The 22,595-nt window shown below is 47.9% G+C and overlaps 1 protein-coding gene and 1 long non-coding RNA gene across 3 annotated transcripts in view; one reads left to right on the top strand and one right to left on the bottom strand.

Annotated features, from left to right (window-relative positions):
* Positions 1–8,836: 8,836 nt before the first annotated feature.
* On the bottom strand, positions 8,837–12,750 carry LOC125752274 (uncharacterized). Its single transcript, XR_007401358.1, has 3 exons — positions 12,233–12,750; positions 11,448–11,497; positions 8,837–10,161 (listed from the first exon to the last, which is right to left on the bottom strand). It is a non-coding gene; the product is annotated as an uncharacterized LOC125752274 (long non-coding RNA).
* Positions 12,751–13,549: 799 nt separating this feature from the next.
* Positions 13,550–22,595, top strand: part of METTL24 (methyltransferase like 24) — a 100,097-nt gene continuing 91,051 nt past the window's right edge. The window contains exon 1 of one of the 2 annotated variants that reach the window (XM_025444813.3): positions 13,550–13,846. In XM_025444813.3, the coding sequence (XP_025300598.1) occupies positions 13,550–13,846 (297 nt within the window). The remainder of the gene's footprint in view (positions 13,847–22,595) is intronic. The other variant, XM_025444814.3, reaches the window with a different exon arrangement.

The following is a 22,595-nucleotide window of genomic DNA, read 5'->3' as shown; positions in this document are numbered from 1 at the left end:
ACCACTGTCATTTCCAAATGGGCTCATGAACAGAGTGGCCATGGTGGCAGAGATAGAGGTTATGCACGGGCTCAACAACATGGTCTTCCGATCACCAAAGGCAACCTGACTATGGCTACTGCTGCCAAGGTCAATCTGCCAGCAGTGGAGACCAATACTAAGTCCCTGATAGGACACCTGCCACCTGGTGACAGGTTGAGTACGCTGGACCACTTCCAGCATGAAAGGGGCATGTTTTGTTCTTACTGAAATAGACACTTACTCTGGATATGGATTTGCCTTCACCACACACAATGCTTCTGCCAAAACTACCATCTGTGGACTTACAGAATGCTTTATCCACCGTCATATTATTCTACACAGCATTGCTTCTGATCAAGGAACTCACTTCCTAGCAAAAGAAGTATGGCAATGGGCCCATGCTTATGGAACTCACTGTTCTTATCATGTTTCCCACTCATCCCGAAGCAGCAGAGAAATGGCCTTTTGAAGACTCAGTTATAGTGCTATGTAGGTGGCAATACCTTGCAGAGCTGGGGCAAGCTTCCCAGAAGGCTGTCCTATCTTCTGAATCAGCATCCAGTATATAGTGCTATTTCTCTCATAATCAGGATTCACAGATCCAGAAATCAAGGGGTGGAAACGGGAATGGCAGTGCTTACTATTACCGTTAGTGACTCACTAGCAAAATTTTTGCTTCCTCTTCCCATAACTTAGTCTCTGCTTGCCTAGAGGTTTCAGTAGTTCCAGAAGTAGACATAATGATCTTTTTGAACTGGAAGTAAAGATGACCACCCCATCACTTTGGGGTCCTCTGAATCGGCAGGCAAAGAAGGGGGTTATGGTATTGCCTGTGTGATTGATCCTGGCTACCAAGGCGGGGGAGGCGGGAATTGGACTAGTCCTCCACCATGGATGGAAGGAAAAGTTTGTTTGGAATATAGGAGATCCTTTAGAGTGTCTCTTACTATTACCATTCTCTGTGACTAAGGTCAGGAGTACAACAACCCAGTCCTGGCAGGACTAGTGGCCCAGACCCTTCAGGAATGAAGGTTTGGGTCACCCCACCAGGTAAAGGACCATGACCAGCTGAGGTGCTTGCTGAAGGCAAAGGGAGTATGGAATGGATACTGGAGGAAGGTAGTTTTATAAATACTGGCTTCAACCTTGTGACCAGTTATAGAAATGAGGACTGAAATAGTCAGGAGTATGCCACCTTATGTTGTTATGAGTAAAGGTGTGTGTCGTGTGTGTGTGTGTGTGTGTGTGTGTACATACATCTATTTGCAGCATAGTAATCAATGTTTATGGTTTTGGTTTGGGGGCATTGAGAAAAAAAAATTGAATTTTGTCCTTTTTTTCTTTACCTGAGCCTGGGAAAAGTGGAAGGCACTTGAAAAAATGTTTCACAGAAAGTAGTTAAATAAAGGTATGTAATATTTCCAGACTGGTCTTCCGTTTTCCTGATTCATTTGGAATACAATGTAGTAGAATTGCTCAACACTTCTTCCTTTTTATAATGTGACTTTTTGTCCTGTGGAGACTTGAAAGCTGAAAACTACATTTCCAAGACTCTCTTAACGGCGTTCCATATGTGATTTAGGCTCTTTGGGACTGGTGCATTTCTATGAAACTTGGATTTGGAACTGAGTAAAATGTGGAAAGAGGCAGGGCCAGAAACATCCACTCCTGCTGGAGCAGATGGTGGCAGAGGCGTCACAGCTCCACATCAACTACTTCCTGAGTCAGCTGCACCCCATAGCAATAGCAGCTACTTTCCCAACAATGGCAGAGGCGGTTGTGAGCTGTTCTAGGTAGCTGGGTCAGCACCTGCTCCTCTACTTTCCCATGATTTAGGAAGCCACATAATACTTGGAAATAGGTACCTTTCTGCTTTCATGAACTTAAGGGTAGCATCTGTTGTCTGCAACTGAATGTTCTACAGCCACCATGGTGGTGCTGAGAAGCCACCACCGTGCTCTGCACCACTCAGTCCCCAGGGCCTGGTAGCATGCAGCCCTGTAATCAGGATCAGGTCAGCGGGTAGGTCGCATGGGTGGCTCCCAAGCTGAGTGACTACAGGGGATGCCCTCTATCCCCTGAGTTTCTGGCCCTCCAATTTCACTTGAAATGCAACTCTGAGGATTTCATTTCCACACCCCTCTCCAAACTGTTGCTGTGTGCCTCACACCCCCGTTGGACCATCTCTTGTAATACATACTGATTTTTAACGTGATGGGATTTCCTCTCCGTCTGGCTCCCTGGGCATGATAGGTTGTGGGAGAGAATCTGCCTGCAGGATGGGGAGGGAAGGTGTGTCAGAGTCTGAAAGGAGAGGAAAAGGAGGCAAAAATATTTAGGAAGCTGTAGCTCCCTAAGCAGATCCCCGGGACTTACAACTTCGTGTGACTGTTACGCAGATCCCAGTTGAGAGTTGGTTCTGATAATGTAGAATTTGGGTGGGAAGCGCTGTGGAGTAGAAGGTGAAAGCGTCTGGGACATCCACACGTATCGGGGCTCTGCTGGAGTTGGAAGTGCCTGTCGACAGAGGTGTGGTGTGCGGAGCATGGACAGGTCGAAGGTACATTTTGCTGAGGGTGGGTCGCGCCTTTTCCTGTTAGGGCTAAAGGAAGAGGAGATGCTCGTATGCAGAGATGCGAAGGAGGTATGTGAACAGCGGGCAAGGCATTTGCTAGTTCTTTCATTTGGAGGGACCCAAAGGATAGGGGGATAGGAAGGGAGAAGGGTAACGGGACTACCTCCACTGTCAGACCACGCAAGGCCGCTGGAATCTCTCTTCTGACTAACCCGGGGAGGCTTTGGAGGGCTGGTGCCATTCTGCTTTGCTCTTTGTCACTCATGTATTAAATACTTCTGGGCTTCAAGTTGGAATGATTGTAAAGAGCTATTCAGGGACAAGGGAGCCGCCTGCTTGGTCAGCAGAATCCCGGGCTTTTAATGGGAGAAGGCTGTGGGCTGGGATCATTACGAGTATTTTAAAGTTCCAAAGAACAAGCTTATCCACAAAGCATTTCTGCAATCTTTCCTAGGAGAATTGGAAACACTTTCACAACTATCTAATTTTAATCTTTCCAACATCCTTGTGAGGTAGGTAAGAAGATATATTCTTACACTTTTTCCTTTTTTTTTTTTTTTAACAGATCATAAAATTTCATGACAAGTAGTTTCCAAAGAAACCACGTGGGGCCAAAGCGTGAAGCCAGTCAGAGCAGTCTGTCTGCAGAGAGCAGAGCTGCTATTCTTATTGCCGAAGCATTTTGTTTAGTCTGTGCTTTCTTCTTTTTATTCGGCCCTTATGGCTATTGATGGTCTTCCACGTAGTAACGCAGGACTTAGCATTGACCTATAACATTCAAAGAGTGTTAATTATGAAGGCTTTCCTACGGTTCTGACACCAGACTGCATACAGAATATGTGTTTTTTTAAAATTAATTAATTTATTTTTTGCCAGGTACTTAGGTTTCAGAGTTGCAGAAAATTTCCCTGATACATGAAGCTGTTGAACCTTAGGAACCGCCTTTTGTTCAGCAACTCAAAAGGCCTTTTCTGGAGCATGAACTGCTAATGAAAGGCAGAATTAAAAAAAAAAAAAAGAAAAAAGAAAAGAGAAAAAAAAGAAGACATTGCTAATCATTCTCTTCCTAACTTCTATTGTCTGAGGAGAGAAATAATTCTATTGATCTGCCCAGCTCAGATTTACCCCTGTCGGTAACAAAGACTTAATTTCCAACAGTGGTGGGTGAATAATAGACGAACAGCCAATTTATCCTGGGATGTTAAAGCCTGAAAGATAATGGAACTTCTCTTTGTTTAACATGGGATTTGAAACAAGCTACACAGAAATAGTTGTATTTCATTAGAGCATGGAGGTCGACAAGATGAAGACTTTTATGTAAAAAAGGGTTTCTCTGCTTTAGAGAGACCTGATGGTGACAGATTGTGGATTTAGTTTTGATTTTTATTTATCAGTGACACCTTACGGTATCTCCTTTTCGTGTTTAATTTGTTAAAGCAGCTCAAGGCTGGAGGACTCTCGTGAAATCAGCACCCTTTTGCTTTTGAACCAGAATTAGGCAAAATGAAGGATTTGGTTACATGCAGTGCCAGTGCTCACCAGTTACAATAGCAATCTCACCCTTCTGAAATCGAAGGCTGGCATATGATTGTATTTTGTGGTTCGCGAACTATTTTCATCATTGCCCACCAAACTTAGGAGGACAAAATCAAGATTATCTTGAGAGTTCATCGGCTTTTAAGGGTTTCAAGGAAAAGACACTTTAGACACTTGGCTATCCTACAGCAGTGCTCTGAGGCTATTCCCAGTGCCTTCTGTGAGGCTGCAGCCAAAGCAAGAGGATTTATCTTGAAGCAATTATGCTGCACCATCACCTAATTTTGTGTGAAGAACATGCACAGGTGGGCAATGGCCACTGAATTTTGTTAGATCTCTGCGTTCAAGCCTTATAGAATTCTATCAACTTCTGAGAGGATGAAACCACTGCAGTTTTGGGTAGAAAGGAAAGGCAGAAAAAGGTGTGGGGAAGAGTCCTCTTTCTGCATTCAGAATTTTACATTCAGAAGACGTAGACTCAAGTTTTTTCACTGTCAGTATATCTGATGTTTTGTGTTTCACTATTTGGTACTATTTTCATTTTGAGGTCTATAAGGTGGAGGTTTGGGAGTGCCCTGATCTGCATGCGTTCTTAGGGTCTATAAAGGTCTTAATCAGGTTCTACCTTGAATCCATCCAAGTATCTTCTGCTCACAAACCATCAGCAACTCCCCATTGCTCATTAAAGAAAATCCAAATTGCTCGGCTTGCTCCTTTCCAAACCTGTCCACGACCTCCCCATCTCCAGGACTGGGCGATCCTTTCAGGCAGTTAAGAATAGCATAAGCAAAGGTCTAGAGGCAGGAAAGGGCAGTGGGGGGTTGGAGTATAGCCAGTGGGGGTGCCTGGCTGGATGGGGGGTGCCTGATGTTTGGGTTCATATACACCGCATCCAGCATGGCAGGGTGCTCCGAACCTACGGTTGCACACATTTCACTGAGCTCCTCTCTGTGCAAGACACTGGTTACTGCAGGGAGGCAAAAATAAATAATTCACCATGCCCATCCCCGCATCCGCATCCGCCGTGGGACTTAGGCTGGTGAACAATTGCTGCCGGGAGAGTTAGGTGCTGGGATACCTGGGGGCCAAAGTCAGAGCAATAACTGGAATTTGTTTCCTGGTTTTTAATATAACAATTCCCCCCACCGCACCCCACGTGAGAGGCTGAATTAAAGAACCCACAAAGATGTTAAAATAAGAGCCGCAGCTAATAAAAACCTATTCCAGTGATCTCATACTTTGCGGTTGAAGCAACTAATGGGAGCCACACACCCACAGTGTTAGCAAGGCGTGGAAACCGTCCCCCCTTCTTTGTGGTCCAGCTTAGAGCCGCCTTTCTCCTGCCCGCCCTTTGTGAGGGCAGCTCATTCTCCGGCTTCCTGTCCTCCTGGCAACAGCAGCATTCTCGCAGACAGCTTTGTGTCCTCTCCCTGAGCAACCGTCTAAGTCACCGGGGGAGTGGGGGTGGGGGACAGAGGAGGGACACAGATCCAGGCCTCCTCCCTCCCTGCAGATCCTCAGGGGGCCTCTGCTCGGGAACATTCCTTTAGGAGGTGTCAGGGGAGGGGGCACGTGTGCTCCGCGATGGCCTTTGTGTCAGGTGCAAGGTCAGATCAAGTGAGTGGGACCTGCGCGCTGTCCTAGGGGCGGCGATGGCCCTGGCAGGGAACTCGGGGCCCCGCTAAAAGCGGAGGGAGGAGAACTCCGAGGGGAGAGCGGAGAGCGGCGTGTGCTTCTCTGGGCCCCAGAGCCGCAGGAATCAGTCGGGCAAGGGAGGAAGGGCACGTTTAGGACCTGCCCGGCAAGGCGGGAAGGAAGAGACCCTCGGTTCCATTGGATCGGGCTGCTTTCCCAGAAATTGTGGAAAGCTTAGAAGGACACTCCCTGGCCTGGGATGACCGTCACGGAAAAAGGCAGGGGGCTGGGTGGGCAGCACAGGCCCCAGGTGCGGTTTTCATTGCCCCTCTTAGTCGGGCCAGTGCAGGCCGTGAGCCCAGGCCCCAAGCAAACCCGTCAACGCGAAGGCAAGAGGAATATGACCCAGTGCAGGATGAAAAGCCATGTCCTTTCTGACTTCCAGTGAGCAGTCGTGACACTTGGCATACTCACGGTGGCACTTCCTATGGGGCAGGCACGGGAGTCTCGGTTCTTTACATAGACCCACTTATTTAGTCATTACATAGGAAGCTACTATTATTATCCCCATTTTTTTAAAAAAGACTTTATTTATTCATGAGAGACACACACAGAAAGAGAGAGAGAGAGAGAGAGAGAGAGAGAGGCAGAGACCCAGGCAGATGGAGAAGCAGGCTCCCTGCAGGGAGCCCGACACGGGACAAGATCCCAGGACCTTGGGACCATGACCTGAGCCAAAGGCAGACACTCAACCTCTGAGCCACCCAGGCGCTCCTATCCCTAATTCACAGGTGGGGAAACCGAGGCACGGAAAGGTAAGGTAACTGGTATAAGGCTACACTGCCAGTGAGTAGTTTAAGGGAAGCCTACCTTACATTAGGGTCTTTTGCTTCTCACTGACTTTTTGGCTTTGTTCCTTAATCTACCTTCCCGAGACCACGTCTCCTTAACTCTCCGGGGTCCCCTGAGCTGAATGGCATTGCAGCCTGGCTAGTGCTCCCGGGGCGGGAGGGCAGGCAGGCAGGAAGGAGTCATGGGAAGAAGAGAACAGCTGGCCCTGGGGCTCCTGAACTTTTGAATTCTGAAGCCCCTTTGTTAAAACTTAAAACTTTCTTAGTAAGTGTACTTAGAGGCTTGAGGGGGAATATTTGCACCCACAGATACATGGTCACCTTGAAACAAGCACTCCCTACATCCCACCCCTGAGCCTCAACAATTTCCATGGCTGGGGGACCTCTGTGCCAAGACTGCTAACAGTTTAGCCGTGGACCACCTGAAACACGTTAAAATAAAGATTGGGGGTGGGGGGGCTCGCCTCTGTTAATCTCTGGAGGTGGGGCTTCTGACCTACATTTAAGCAGCTCCCCAGGTGGTTCTCACACACGCTTGAGTCTGAGAATCCCTGCGTCATGATCTGAAAATAATGCAGTTTGTATGCTTTCTCCGGGGCTAGAGCCGTAATGTGATGAGAAAGTAAAATGGCTTTTGACCTCGGGATTTTTAATATATTCACAAGCTAAGTTGAAATGACAGAGCCTGAAGATTTTTGCCTTTGGGCATGCTGGGCTTCACTTTATCCTGTCAGTTCCCTGGTGATCTTTTCTGACCTTAAAAGGTTTTTTTTAAGCCCTTGACTTTGGGAAAATCTCAACCAGGAATGTTTCCGACTTCAAAGTGATCTGTAGCTGGGAGATTATTTCTGGCATGTGTCATAATGAGAAGATGAGCCAAGGGTGAGGGAGGGGAAATGCTCCATAGGTGGTCCTATGAAATAGGCCGTGTTTTGATAATTCTTAACCTGAGCTGCTTTATTGTCATAAAACCCAGGACTGGCTCATTGTGAGAGTTAACGTCTGTAAATAAATTTATCTAATGATGTCTCACATGTGTTTTCAGAATCCAGTCTGTGTGTGTATGTGTGGAGTGTGTCTCTTTTGAACTTCCTGTCTGGGTTGAGGGTTTACCTAAGAGCCATCAGCCCCCATAATTTCTACCCCATCCACGTACTGTCCTCCCCATATGCACATCTTTGGTTTTAGTTCCTCTTTTCCACTAGCTTACACGAAGCATTCCCTGCTTTTTCCCAAGTCCCTCGGGTAAAAAAGGTACCAGGTTGGAGGTAGTACCTTTGAGTCATCCAATACAGGTTTGAGTATGATTCTTTTTTGGGGGTAGGATGGATGAGCAACAGGTGCTGGGAGAAATGTGCTATCTTGGGTCTGACTTCAGCCTGGTTGGGTGTGATGTCGGTTGTTTGTCAACAGTTCCCGAGATGTGCTTGAGGCCCATCCCATGCAGGGCATTGCAGCCATACAGAGGTAAGACTACGCTGTATGTTTGAGAAACAGCCTAGGAAGAGGAAAGATAAAGCAAGTCCACATGTGCTAGCGTAAGTTAAACACCGGGAATGGGAGGACACAGCTTTTGGAGATTCAGAGGAAGCAGGATAGGCTCAGGATCTCTCTCCCAGGCAGGTCAGGGCATTAGGCCATTCCCCAGGCATTTTCCATAAGGCTAGCTCAGAGCCAGCTTTATTAGGTTGTGGACCAAGCAGTGATGTGATTTTAGGCAGGGCTCCCGGCCCCAAGCAGCAGTTCCAGTGTCTGTGAGTCTATTACAGCTTTGCTCTTCTAGGTCTTGGAAGCTTTCATCTTGGTTGAGCTCTTGCTTTACCATGATGTTGAACTGCTATCTTAATATTCAGCTACGTCCTTAGGGTGGGGAGGATGAAACGAATGGACACAATCCTAGAGATGGGCACTTGAGGGGGAATCAAATGTGGGTTCTAGCGCAGTGAGAGCAGAGTGGGAGGGAACTAAAAATAGACTGCTTGGTTCATCTGTCTGCCAGAGGCTGGCTCAAGCTATTTTTTGAGGTTTCCCACTGATAACAACAAGGGAATAGTGGATGGACTTTCAGTGGGATTGATTCAGGCTTTTTTGGTGGATTGAAAAATTAGTAATAGCCCTTCATATCAAAAGACCTACAATTTTGCTTGAACTTAGTAATTCTACTCTTAGGAATTATAACTAATTACAAATGCACACAGATTTGATTTATTTGTCCCTCTTTGTTTCAACAGTTATTTATTGAACGCATACTATATTTCAAAAACAGTTCTAGGAACTGGGATTGTAGAAATAACCGAAGCGAAGTCCCGGAACTCATGGAGCTTCCCTTGTAGTTGGGAAAGATGATAATAAACAAGGCATCAGGTTGCCGAATCTCACAGGCAGTTTTTCAGCTCACATTTTATTAGACCTCTCAGTGTCTTCCTTCTAGAAATACTTTCTTCACGTGGTTTCTGGGACATCACATTCTGTTCCTTTACTTTCTACCTATTTCGGTGCCTATTTGTTGATTCCTCATCTTTTTTATCGTAAATTAACGGACCTGGAGAAATCAAATATTTCTTCGCTCCTTTATTCAACATCAATATGCCCATGATCTAAAATATATATTTCCAGCCCTCACTCCTCCCCTGAATTCCAGTCCTTAAATGGGACTGTCTACCTACTCGACATCTCCACTTACATGTCTGATAGGCTTCCAAAATTTAATGTGACCGTCAAAATCAAACTCTTGATTTTCCATCCCAAGTTACTCTTAATTTTAAATCTTTTCTTTCTTAATTAATGGAAACTTGTTCTTGCAAGTACTCAGAAAAATCCTTGGAATCATTCATGACCTCTTTCTTTCCCTTCAGTCCATCTCAGATCCATCAGATTTAGCTATAAAGATGTCCATCACAGTATTGTTTACAAAATGAAAACTCAGAAATGATCTAATTGCTCAACAGCAGAAGATTGGTTAGATCATAACACATGTGGCCATTAAGAATTGTGTTACAGGTTAACAGGTTACTGTTTAATGACATTTTTACTACAGAAAATTTCAAACGTGCTCAATTATAGAGATCTGTGAACCCCAGCATCCAGCTACAACAATTATAAACTCAAGGTTCTTCCTGCTTCATTTATACCCCAAGTTATCTCCCACTGGATTGTTTCTAATCAAATCCCAGACATCATATGATTCAATAGCTAAATATTTGTATCACAGACAAAAGCAGATTATAAAGAAATATGTATAATATGTTTTCATTTTTGTAAACTATGCACATAGAAGTCTTACAGGACAGCTTTCTCTGAATCGTGGTACGTGAATGATTGTTGACATCTTCTTTTGCTTTGTGTATATTCTCCTCAAAGAGCGTGTATTACATGGATGGGGTGGGAGTGGGGGAAAGATGCTGATGCCAGATGTTCTAGTTCTATTCCTTTCTAAATTTGATTACTTTAATTCGGGCAGGATACTTCACAGTGAAAGGGAAATAATCACTTTGGAGAGGTGAAGAGCCTCGTCTCTTGGCTTCTGTTTTCTCTTCGGACAGTCTGTAATTAAAAGTTGCCATATTAACATCTGTTGTTACAGTAAGGTTTCTCAACTTCAGCTCTATTGACATTTGGGGTTGGATAATTCTTTGTTGGAGAATACCATTCTTTGTATTCGAGGCTATCTTGCAGCATACCTGGTCTCTCCCCATTAGATGCCAGTTGCATCTTCCTTCCATCCTCACCCATTGTAGCAACCAAAAATGTCTCAGAAATTGCCAACTATCCTCGGGGTGGCAAAATTACCCCTGATCAAGAACCACTACACTACAGCATGTGTGCTAATTTAAATGTATGGTGTCCACGAGATTAGCAATAAAAATGATCTCTTTTACTCATTTTGCGGCTGAAACCTCAAGAAGGATAATTTGTGATCTGATGAAAACTGCTTTTGTGATTTGCCGACCTGCACATTTAAGTAACCAACCTACAACTCAGTGGTTAGTGATTAACTGCATTTTTGAAACATATCCAGAAACAAAACATGACAAGTTCAACTCTGCGAGAAAAGCCAACATGAATGAAAGATTTCTTGTCAGCTAAGGCAGTGATCAGTGATCAGATTGTCCTCACCGGCCTACCAACAAACCCATTTCACTATTGGTTATCATCCACAACACAGGGAAAAGTGTGGAAGTTAAAAATGGGACATTTCTTCCTAGAAAATTAATGATGCTGTGGTACACATAAATAGTTCCTTTTTATTAGTAATAAACACATAGAGACAGTCCGGAAAGATGAGGGAAAAGAGCATTTAAATATTGCACTTCATCTGGTTTTTTCCCTCATAATGGAAACATTATTAGAGAATCACAGAAATGAGATAAGGGAAAATATGAGGTCATCTTGCTCATTTTCTTCAAGAGCTACACTGTTCTGTGTGCCCCCTCCCACCTCCAGTCCAGATTTTATTAAATGTCCCCATTTTCATAATATAGGATACTCCTCATGTTTTCCCTCTGGAGAGCAACTCAACCATGAGCAGAGTGCATAAGTTAGTGATATCATAATCTTCAAAAGATTATTTCTTTAGTTAGGGGCAGTGTGTCGGTTGCATAGAAAATAAAACCTCTAGCAAAGTCTACATCAGACATTGGTGATTCAGGTTCATCAAAAACAATATGCATAGTGTCTTAAACAGTTTTACACCACTATACAACCTAATGGAGTACATTAGTGAGTCTTAGTAGTTGGGTTTTTTTTCCCCCACTGTTGGATACTCCTCTAATTCTAGACAATGTATAAGATATTTATAAATCGCCTTATCCCTTCTTATGTTTACCTACTTTGGAATCAATGCTTCAATTTCATTTTTCATGATAACATCCAGGGTTTTCTTTAATGGGAAAAAAAAAAAAGAATTACCATCAAATGAGTACCTTCTGGGAGCCATGTATTATTTAGGTTACTGAACATTTAATATTTTATGCAGTCTTTGTACCCTACCAGACATCTAGGTCTATTTACACATGGGAGAAGGGAGGCTGAGAGAGGTTAAGTACCGCGTCCCAAGTCTCACAGCTTCTGAAAGGCAGAGTCCTGATTCAGCACATAGTTCAAGTCTGACACCCAAATTCGTTATTTAAATAGTCACAGGATGCGAGGTTTTCCCTAAAAATTTGTATCAGGAAAATGTACTTGCTTGGATTCTTTAAAACAAAGCTAATCTGCGACAGCCTGGAGGGCCTGCATCTAAGAAAAAAAAAACAACCCCAAAGTCCATCATAATGAAACAATCAGGAGCCTAAGGACTGATGTGGCCCAGGGAACGGACTAGATGGGGTTGTTAGATGCAGAGAAATAGCTCAAGTGCTTTGTAGAGTGACAAAGAATAGATTGGGTCTTAGTTAAATTAGATTTTTAGAGAGGAGGGCTCCTGATGGCAGATTCCTGAGATTGGGGGTGGGGGGGAGGCTCCAGTTGTCCAGGCCGCAGGGTGTCCGGGGAGGGGGCAGGCGAGTGGGGGGTAGCCTCACGTGGAGGTAAAGGAAATCAAAGTGTAGCGCATAAAAACACGTGGCCACAGCTAAAGAAAACCAACCCACACCCAACCCAAACCCTAAGCCCAGACCTCCTCTGGGTTGTGGGAAAGGATCCTTAACAATCGCAAATGAACAGTCAGCGCCGGGCTTCAGGCTGTGAGCGTTCAGGCTGATTAATTAAGGTCAAGGTGGTGATGGAAAGACCAGCTGGGGAGCATTTTGCCGAAAGATAAATTCGTCCTTTTGTATCTCTGCGAGGCAGCAGGGCAGGGAGGGGTGTGTTTGGAGCTAAACTGATTTACATCAAGCCCCGGTAACTTCTGTTCTCTCCCCGCCGTCAGATGTCGTCGCTGGCGGTCCCTCCCCTTCACCCCCACACATTGCATAACGCGGGGGGAGGCCCGATGGCTTCGGGCAGGATTCAGAGATGGGATGGCTCTTAATTCGGGCGCTGCTCCGGCCGCCCCCTCCCGTCGTTCTCGGGGGGCAGAAGCCGTACCGCGGGGCCCGAGCGCGAGGTCTTCTCCTGCGCATCCCCGCGCCCAGCCCGCCGCGCACCTGCGGCCACGCGACCGCTAGAGCGTGACGTCACCCCCGCACCCCGTTAGGAATGCGCCTTTCCCCGCCAGCCCCCCAGGCTCGGAGGCCGCCCCCCGGGGACCCCCGCCCCCAGGGCTCGGAAAGTAGCTTGTCCACCCCCCGGGCTCGGAGGCCGCCCCCCCAGGGACGCCCCCCCCCGCCCCCAGGGCTCGGAAAGTAGCTCGTCCCCCCCAGGCTCTGAGGCCTCCCGCCTCCCCGGGGACCCCCCGCCCCCCAGGGCTCGGAAAGTAGCCTCTCCACCCCCCGGGCTCGGAGGCCGCCCCCCCGTGACCCCCCCGCCCCCCAGGGCTCGGAGGCTGCCCCCCCCGTGGCCCCTCGCCCCCCAGGGGCTCGGAAAGTAGCTCGTCCCCCCCAGGCTCTGAGGCCGCCCTCCCCGGGACCCCCGCCCCCAGGGCTCGGAAAGTAGCTCGTCCCCCCCAGGCTCTGAGGCCTCCCCCGTCCCCGGGATCCCCGCCCCCAGGGCTCGGAAAGTAGCTCGTCCCCCCCCAGGCTCGGAGGCCGCCCCCCCCCCCCCGGGGACCCCCGCCCCCGCCCCAAGGGCTCGGCAAGTGGCCTCTCCACCCCTCCAGGCTCGGAGGCCGCCCCCCCCCGCCGGACCCCCCGCCCCCGCCCCCAGGGCTCGGGTTCCGGCCGCGCCCGCGCCCCTCGCCCCTCGCCCCTTCCCGCGGCCCGGGCGCTCGGCGGGGCGGGAGCGGTTACGCCCCGAGGCCGGCCCGGCCGGCGGGGAGGGAGGCGGGTCCGGGCGCGCCGGGGCCGCCGGGCAGTTCCCTCGGCGCGCGGCTCGGGCCCGCGGGGCCGCCTGCCCCATGGCGCGGGAGCGGCCGCCCGGGCGGGGCTGCGGGGCCCTGCGGCGGTGCGTGCTCGGCGCCGCGCTGCTGCTCGGCCTGCGGCTGTGCGCGGAGCTGCGGCCCCCCCGCGCCCCGGCGCCCGCTCCCCGGCCGCCCCCGCCGCCGCCCCCGCCGCCCGCGCCCGGCCCGGCCCGCGGCGCCAGCAGGAGGCAGGTGACCTACGTGCGCAGCGGCCGCCGAGCGCCCACCGAGGCCGGCGGGAGCGGGACGCCGGAGCCGGGCTGCTGCGCCCCCCGCGGGCGCCCCCGCCGGAAGGTCAGTGCGGCCGCCGCGACCTCGGGCCCTGGAGCGACGCCCGCGGGCCGCCCCGGGGCCTTCAGGGACCCCCGCACCCCCCGCGGGCCCCGCCCGTGCCCGCGGCGCCGCGCCTGCCGCCGCCTCCCGCACCTGCTGGGCCTGGCGGCGCCCGGGGCGGAGCACCCAGCCCTGCCCTCAGGGCGCTTGCAGTCTAGGAGGCGAGGGTGTGAGCCGGGCAGACCCCAAAGCGGTTGGGGGTTGGCCTGCAGGCTCCGCTTCCCCTGGTGGACCTGCGCCCTGAGTGGCTTGCCCTCGGCCCCCGCGGCCCCCCGCGGCCCCCCTCCAGCCTCCGCGCCTGCAGTGCCACCGCCCGTGTTGCAGGGGCCTGGACGCTCGAGGCCGGAGGTGCCAACCTCGGTTTGCCTTCCAGGCCCGGGTAAGGCCGCGCTTCCTGCCGCATTAACTTCCTGGCTCGCACCTCCGCACCGGGACTGGCTCAAGTTTGACCCCAGGGTGCTAAGCCGCTGGCCTCCCTACCCTTTTGGAGCTCAGTGACCTACTAGGCACTGGGGATGAAAAGATGAGGAACTGCGGGGTGAGCCTGCCCGGGCCTCCTACCCACAGCCCCTTGTGTCCGTCGCCCTCACCGCCTGCCTTTGGAGAGATGGAAAACCCTTCCTTTGCCTCGGCTGCTTTCTTTCGCTTCTCAGGTCTAACCTGCTTTTCCGGGTCACACTCCACCATTTGTCCCCTGCTTTCCGTGCCCCCCCCCCCTTGCCTCTGACCACCATACCACCTGCATCTACAGGGTAGATAACCCTGTAGCTCCCAGGCCAGGGTTATCTACCTTCCTAGATAACCTCAAACCCTTTTTTTTCTGTCCCTGAAACCTCACCGCCCAAGTCGTAAGTGGCTCTTCCACTCCCTTCGTCATGCTCCTAACGCACTTTCCATGGCACCGTGTAATGCCTCCAACACACATTTGCCAAGGGCTTCCCAGGTCCTAGATGCTGTATCAGGTGCTGGGGGCACAAAGGGAGGTCAAAGTCTGGTGAGGGAGGCATTCAGCTTAGGCCTCCAGTAATGTGACCAATGGTGTGTATTAAGGTCTTGAACTCTGGCCGAGGAGTCAAAAAAGGCTGTGAGGGGACGTTTGACCCAGGACTTATTTCTTAAAAGTGCAATTTCTTTTGTTTCTCTCCATGTCCTCAGACGTCCCTTCAACCCCACCCCGATGTTTTCCTCTCACATCCGCCCTCAGCCTCTGTTGTTTCTGTTGTCACCTGTCCAAGAATCAGTCTTAAATCTTGGTCACCACTTCAGACAACAGTATCTGTAACTGGAGCCTGTCCTGCAAATGGAAAGGGTTGGAATGCACAGACTCAGAGGGTCACTCGGGAGGAAGTTTACATCCATCCCCTTTGGGAGTCTGCTGTATTGATTCAGGCTGGGGAGGGTGGTAGAGATGGAGGGATGAGGAGGGGTCCGATTCTGGATCTGTTTTGAAGATGAGGGAGGGAGGAGAAGTTTTCCTTGTTCAGCTTTTGGTTTTGGAGGGGAATGGCTAGAAATCAGGAAGTTGGCTTTAAACATGTTGAGTTTGAAATGTCCTTTAGACTTCCAAGTGGAAATGTCAAACAGGCATGGGGCATAGGGGTCTAGAGCTGGAGGAAACATCCAGGCTGAAGAAAGAGAGATATGGGAGCCATCAGTGTACAAGTGGGACTAGAGCCATGAGACTGTAGATCTACTAGGGAGTGAGGGTGGCTAGCAGAAATGAGCCATCTGGGTCTGAGCCCTGAGGCTCAGCTTTATTCAAATTAAATGAGGAAAAAACCAAAAGGAAATATGTGGATAGAGTCTGGTGTGTTAGAAGCACTCACTAATCGTAGCTTCAGGGGTCACGAACCTGACCTGAGTCTTCAGCCTCAGCCATTCCCCAGGTGTTATTTGTTGTAACCTGTGGAAATAGGTTCCTTGAGCTTATGCTGATCCTCACTTGGGAGGCCCTCATCCTCCTTTCTCATATGATTCACGGCCTTTCTGTCCTTGAAGGTTCAGGTCAGGAGTCATCACCTGGAAACCTTCCCGTAATGATTGTACTTCCAGGCTGGTCTCTCCCCCAGTTGGGAATGACAACAGAAGTGCATTCTGATTTGTGAGTTGTTTTGTACATGTTGTGATAGTTTGCCCTCACGGTTGTATTTCCCAGAAAAGGATTGTATTTCCCAGAGTGGCAATACCCAGGAATTGCTTACTCCCGAGACACTGATAGGTAAAAAACAAAACAAAACGAAACAAAAACTATCTTACTATTTCAGCCTATTTTGCGTGACTCTAGATGTCTTTGGTTAAAAATGTATATAAAAAAATGTATAAGAAGGAACTGAGCTTATTGTTTTGAAAATATTGATTTTTTTTTTTAGCCTCCTAAGGAAGAACTGTCCCTGGATTTCCTTTTCCCCAGCTATCTGTTTATTTATTTACTTTTTTCCAAGCTATTACATTCTAACTTCCTCACATTCCTAGATAGTGGGAATCTTGAATTTGTTTCATTTCCCCATTTTTTCAGTTGAGTTAAAATGTTCCTCAAAGCTGAAAAGACCAGTTATCTAATCTGTTCTCCCACTTCTGGGAACAGTTTGAGATCCCTTATCTCCCTGGGGACAAATCTGGTTCCATTTTTAGCCTCCTATCAAGATGTGAAATGTAAGCTCCACGCACCCATTAAATAATTGATATAATTAAAGTTTGGAAGTGCTGTGTTAAAAACCTTGGATCCTATTTTATTTAAATTTTGTTTGTTGAGAATAATTGGTAAACAATGTTATTTCGGTTTCCGGTTACTTTGTGGAAGGCACCTACCAGATTGGTGAAGGAGAAGTTCCATTCTATTTTGAGGATGGCTTTTGGGAACGGATGAAAACCTGCATGAAATAATTGGGTTGCCGAGGGTTTCTTGTCAACGTGCTTCCTTTGCAGGTGTTAGAGGCACAAAAATTCAGCAATTACATTGCCACTTTAATCACAGCTTATGCTTCTCTTAAAGAAAATAATCTGTTATAAAAAAGTGTAGTCCTCATATAATTCTTCTCTCTTTCCTCCTCCCTTTTTTTCACCAAACTGTGCAAGAACTAGCTTTAAATATTATATCTTCTTTCACATCAGAGGTTGTAACCTTAGAGCACTGTGAAATGGTGGCAAGCCATCCATGATGGATAAATACTGCCTTTTTTGAGTAGGACTACCCTGGAACCCGTGCATTTTTGTATATACAGGAGCCTTCAAAATCTGCATACTACACACACATAAACATTTCCCTGTGATTCTTTTTCTTCCTCGCCCGTGTTTCTTTCTGGTTTTTCTGTCTTGGATATTTACTGTGATTACATGGGTGAAGTTCTTTGCTGGGGCCGGGGGTGGGGGGGATGGGGTGGGGGGGGGAGGGTTGCATTTGTTGAGGACCAAGATATGGTCCCCAGGAATTATGCTTCTTTTAAAAAGTATGTATGTATGTATGTATGTATTTATTTATTTATTTATTTAGAGTAGGGGAGGAGCAGAGAGAGACGGAGGAAGGGAATCTCAAGCAGACTCCCTGCTAAGTGTGGAGCCCAAGGTGGGGCTCGATCTCAGGCCCCTGAGATCATGATCTGAGCCAAAATCAAGAGTCTTGACGCTTAACCAACTGAGCCACCCCGGTGCCCCGATGCATGCTTCGTTATGCAGTCTTGGGAAGATGTTTCTCTCACGGGTTAGCAAACCATGTGCAAGACAGCCGCACAGTCTATGGCTCATTTGCACAGGAGAAACGCTCACACAGGAGCCAAGCTTCCTGAAGAAATTTCTTCTCTCTTATCGGAGGTATTTTACTTGACATTTAATATGTTGGATGGAAAAGTGACTTGTGAGTCACAGAGCCACAGAACCCGGCGATGTGCTGGTTGGGTTTGCTAGTTACAGATCCTTCGGAATAATGTGTCAGAAAAAAAAAAAAGCAAAAAAAAGTGCTGTTTCCTCATCTGAAAAACCATATGGAATAATTTGGTCTTTCTTTCTCACTTCTCATCATCTTAGTTTTCTAATTCTGTGATTTCCATCAAGGGGGAAGAGGAGGATGCATAGTAGGTACCCCTTGACACAGCCAACTGCCTTCAAAGTCCTTATTCGTTTCAGAATCCTTGCAGGTAGGTCTGAATGGCTTGTAAAATCCGGCCCAGCGGTAGTTTCCAGCTACTTAGGTTTTTGCCTGCGCCTACATTTCTGTCCTTCAGGGAACAGCATTCATCAGTCCTCTCCCACTGTCCTCAGGAGGCAAAGCATTTTCATTTTAAACAAAGTCGTTGAGGGTAATTGAATGAGCTCGGGCAGTATGTGGGTGTGAAACAGCAGTTGCTTGGTTTCAGAAAGAAAAGCAGGTTTTGATTAAAACTTTGATGTGCCTTAGACAGGGAATAGGCCTCTGCGCTCCTTCCAAACCCCGCAGTTCCTCGGAGAGCAATCTGTGGGCAAAGGAACTGCTAATGGAGGCTCTGTTGTTTTTCAACAGTTGGCAGTGGAGATTTTAGGTTTTTGTGGGCAATTTGTCCAGTCCATTTTCCAGGGAACAGAAAACCCTATCAGTTTTCTCGAATTGGGTTTCCCTTTTGGTCTGTGAAGAGAAGCAGTGGTATAGTCAAGCTGGAGCCTGTCCAGGGTGGGTCTGCATTGGAGTTTTTCCATCTGTGCTACGACACCTTCGGAGTCCTCGTGCTTCTGAGGACTTGGGCTCTTTATTCTGTGAGTCACAGAAAGTGACAGGAGCCTGCTTCACATTTACCATGAGACACACATGGAAGCCGGAGTCTCCCAGCACTGAGAAACTTCTTTTAGAAGCAGCCCTTGAATTCTCTACAGACCTCACATGGGTTCCTCCCTCGCTTTATTTTTTAAAAGATTTTATTTATTTATTCATGAGAGACACAGAAAGGCAGAGACACAGGCAGAGGGAGAAGCAGGCTCCCTGATGCAGGACTCGATCCCAGGGGAGCCCGAGGTGGGACTCAATCTCAGGACCCCAGGATCACACCCTGAGCCAAAGACAGATCCTCAACCGCTGAGTCACCTGGGCGTCCCTCACATGGGTCCCCCTTAATGGCCCGTGGAGTTTTCTAAGAGAGGGTAGGAAAATGTGCTGTCTCTTAAGCATTTTTATCCTGTTCAAATGATTGCAACAAAATTGAGTTGTAGGAGGCTCACATGTAGGACTACGTATTACTATATGTAATTTAAAATAATAGCAAGCTGGGTTGTTAGTGGATGGCTCAGGAGGTAAGTTTGGCCCATGAAGAATTTTGTTTGAACCATTCAGTGTTTTAAGTATTTGAACGTAAACGTCATTAGACGGGGCCTGTAGTGTCCAGGGGACTCCAGCTCAGCGCTCACTCCACTTACTTTACCTGTCTGATCTCTGAAGGCATTTGAAGTTGCAACCCCTCAGCCAGATGTCAAAATGAACAATTGTTTTTCCTAAAAAAGTGACAAGTGAGGTTAATGCTGCTAAGCTCGATGACCACATGGCACACACAAAAAACTAGATACACTGAAGCCAGAGGTCCTTTGTAGTCATTCCTAGTAAAGAAAGATGAGTTGCCTAAGGCTGGAGTTGGATAATGGGGAGAGGAAGATTGTAGGGGAGTTAAGACAATGTTCTTTTTGGTTGTCAACAAGAAAGAATGGACTGTGACCTAGCTTAAGAAAAAAAATAATAAATAAAATTATTTTTTGGGAAAACTTGAGAACTTCTCACTGAATTGGAGGAAGAGTTAAGTGCAGAGGAGAAGGAGCAGGGCTGCTCAGGAAATCCCAGCTCTCCTCGACCTTCTCCCTAGAGTGTAACAAGACTGGCCTCCCTCCACTCCAGCCTGATGTCTTAGACACTCACTCCTGGACCAGCCAGCTCTCGCCACAAGCCATCAACAGAGCCCAGGAGTCCCCTTCCTGCCCCAGAAGCCATTCTTAGAGGAAACCTTCCCTAAGTTACCCCTAGAAGTCAAGTCTTTGGCATTCCTTAACTATTTAGTAAATTTATGGTACACTTTGCCCTTAGGATTTTGTTTTTCTCATATTTTATTTTTTTTAACTAGTCCAGTTCAGGGATCTTGAAACTGAGCATCTAGAAACAGAGCGTAGATTTTGTTTGTTTTGTTTTGTTTGTTTTTTAAACAAACATGTCTCATGAAAGAGAGAGGCAGAGACAGAGGCAGAGGGGGAAGCAGGCTCCCTGCAGGGTTCCTTCCCAGGATCCCAGGATCATGACCTGAGCCCAAGGCAGATGCTCAACCGCTGAGCCACCCAGGTGCCCCTGTTTGTTTTTTAATAAGCCTAGCATCTGTGCTTCTGCGTGTATTTATTGGTTAGCTACTTCTCTGTCTAGATCTCTTCTTGTAGATGATGACCTTACTTCCATGTAGCATTTGGCAATAAGTTGGTACCTTCCGCTTATTTCTCATTTTTAAAAAATTCATTTGGGTATATGCACACAAGATCTTTGTAGATGCAATGTTTTCCTTTTTTTTCTTTTAATAAGTTATTTGTGACAACTTTTAGTAGAGAAAGTAAGTGTAATCAGTATGCAGCTCATTATCCCAATTAGGGCTCTCAAACCAAAGTTAGACTCTTATGTTCTGTTTGATTATTTTTCTGTCAATGCAGAGTTACTTTGCAAAAAAATAAAAATCTGAAAAATTTTTCAGAGCATCTAAATATTGACAGCCCTGTTTGCAACTGGCTAGCTTGAGATTGGTTAACATGTGGTTATTTCTGTAGTAGGAGTCTCTGAAACTGGTAAAAACAGGGATTCACTAGAAGAGTACTTGGGTAGAGCTGAGGAAGAGCTGCAAAACCCAGAAAGGCTCAGGAGACTTGACTATGGGCTGAACTGAGCATTGGAGACCTTTTTTTTTGCTGTTACTCATTACCCCAGAGGTAGTGGGTATCTATCATTCTTTTTGACCAGACCTTTGAATTCCCCCTCCTGTGTTTGAGGAATTCTCCACCTTTCTGAGAAAAAAAGCCAAAAAGTAATTTCCTCACTCTTTCTTGCACCTTGAGTGCCTTCATGATATACCTGCTTGAGAGTTTTGTTGGCACCTTAGAGATTTGGGGAAGCAAGTGGCCTGCGGACCACGGAGTGGCACGGTGGCTGAGACGCTAGGGCAGGCGTCCGGTTCCCCAGGGCCGTGAAATGAGCCATGGTGTCTGTGCCCAGCAACGGGCGGTGTGGCCCACACTGGCGGGAAGGGTGGATTCCTGCCTTGAGATTCCGTGTAAGCTCTTAAATCTTCAATCAATTCCTTTCCTCCTTAACTAGCCAGAGTGGTTTCTGTTGTTTACAACCAAGAACCTTGACAGATCAGTAAATTAGAACTGGCAGTTTGGAAGGTTACAACGGTAAATTTCTCTCTTCAATTTTGCCTGGCCTATTTAATTCAGATTTTAGGACATGATGATTGGGGTTCAAGTGAACTATGGGCCGAGGGCCGTTTCCCTGACGAGATAATAGCATTTAGCTCCGGATGGCACAGATCTGTTAACGTATCAGAGAGATGGAAGCCCCTTTTTCATGGCACCATTGGTCTGGGGGGTTGGGGCCCGAGGGGGCCGGTTTGTGCTGTGATCACAAACAACCTTCACATCTCAGGGCTCACACTCACAAATGTGTGTTTCTCACTCATGCTGTAGAGCCATTGCTGGTGGGCCGGGTTGGGGTGACCCCCGGTGCTATCATCCTTCTCTCCCTGGGGCCCAGGCTGGCAACCCGGTCACCATCTGGGAACTTGCCTGTCACCTTGGCAGGGGGGCGAGTGCTCTGGAGGGTCTGGCATGGCATTGGGAAATGTCCTGGCTGGAAACCCCACCCAGCACTCCTGCTCACAGCCCAGTGGCCAGATACCCAGGACAGGAGGGCAGAGGCCTGGAAATGTTGGGTGAGCAGCACTTTGGGGACCACAGTAGGGTAGCCCTTCAGTCATCCGTGTCTAAACGGGCGTCGTCTAGGTCATGTTTCTCGCTCCCTCTTTTGAACGCCTCGCTGAATATGCACATTTGACAGCATTGAATAAAACACGGGAAGCTCTTTTCAGGGGGCCTGGATCTAAAATGAAGCAGACATCTGAATTTAGCAGAACAGGGAAATAAAACAAGACTCGATTTATAGCTTATAAACAGTGCTGCGGCGTGTCCTGGAGTTTGTTAAACACAATGATTCTCCTTGACGTTGTTTATGCTAGATTCCCTGCACAGCCTAGCGATGGGAGGATGGTCTGCAGGTCTTTTTTTTTCTGGAGAAAAGAAAAGCAAGTTTTGAATAAATAAAGCCACGCATCTAAATGAGCTGAAGGGCCTCTGGGGAGATGACTCAAACTCTGTGTTTCAGTCCACCTTGATGGAGATCACTAACTTTTAGGTGGAGCAAGTTGAAAGACTTGTGTTCAGGACCTGGCCCCCAGTCAGAGGCAAGACTCCTGTTGTGTAGTGTTTGCTGTTGTGCACAATATGCCAGCAAGTGTTTCTGGTTTAGATTTCATCTACTTTGAGTGGAGCACCACAAATCACTTAAAAATCCTAATTAACAAAATGCCCATTGAGCACAGTGACTAGATCACGAGAGAAGGGAAGCCCCATAGTTCTGCAGGTTTGGGGGAGAATATGGGGAAGCTGGTGAAGGTAACACCTGAGCTCCTTGGAGACCTACTTTCGTGGATTCGCAAGTGTCATAAAAATACTT

This window comes from Canis lupus, chromosome 12 (genome assembly GCF_003254725.2).
Source record: "Canis lupus dingo isolate Sandy chromosome 12, ASM325472v2, whole genome shotgun sequence".
In the NCBI taxonomy this organism is placed as follows: Eukaryota; Metazoa; Chordata; class Mammalia; order Carnivora; family Canidae; genus Canis; species Canis lupus.
The sequence above is the reverse complement of the archived record's forward strand: the minus strand, read 5'-3'. Positions and strand labels throughout refer to the sequence as shown.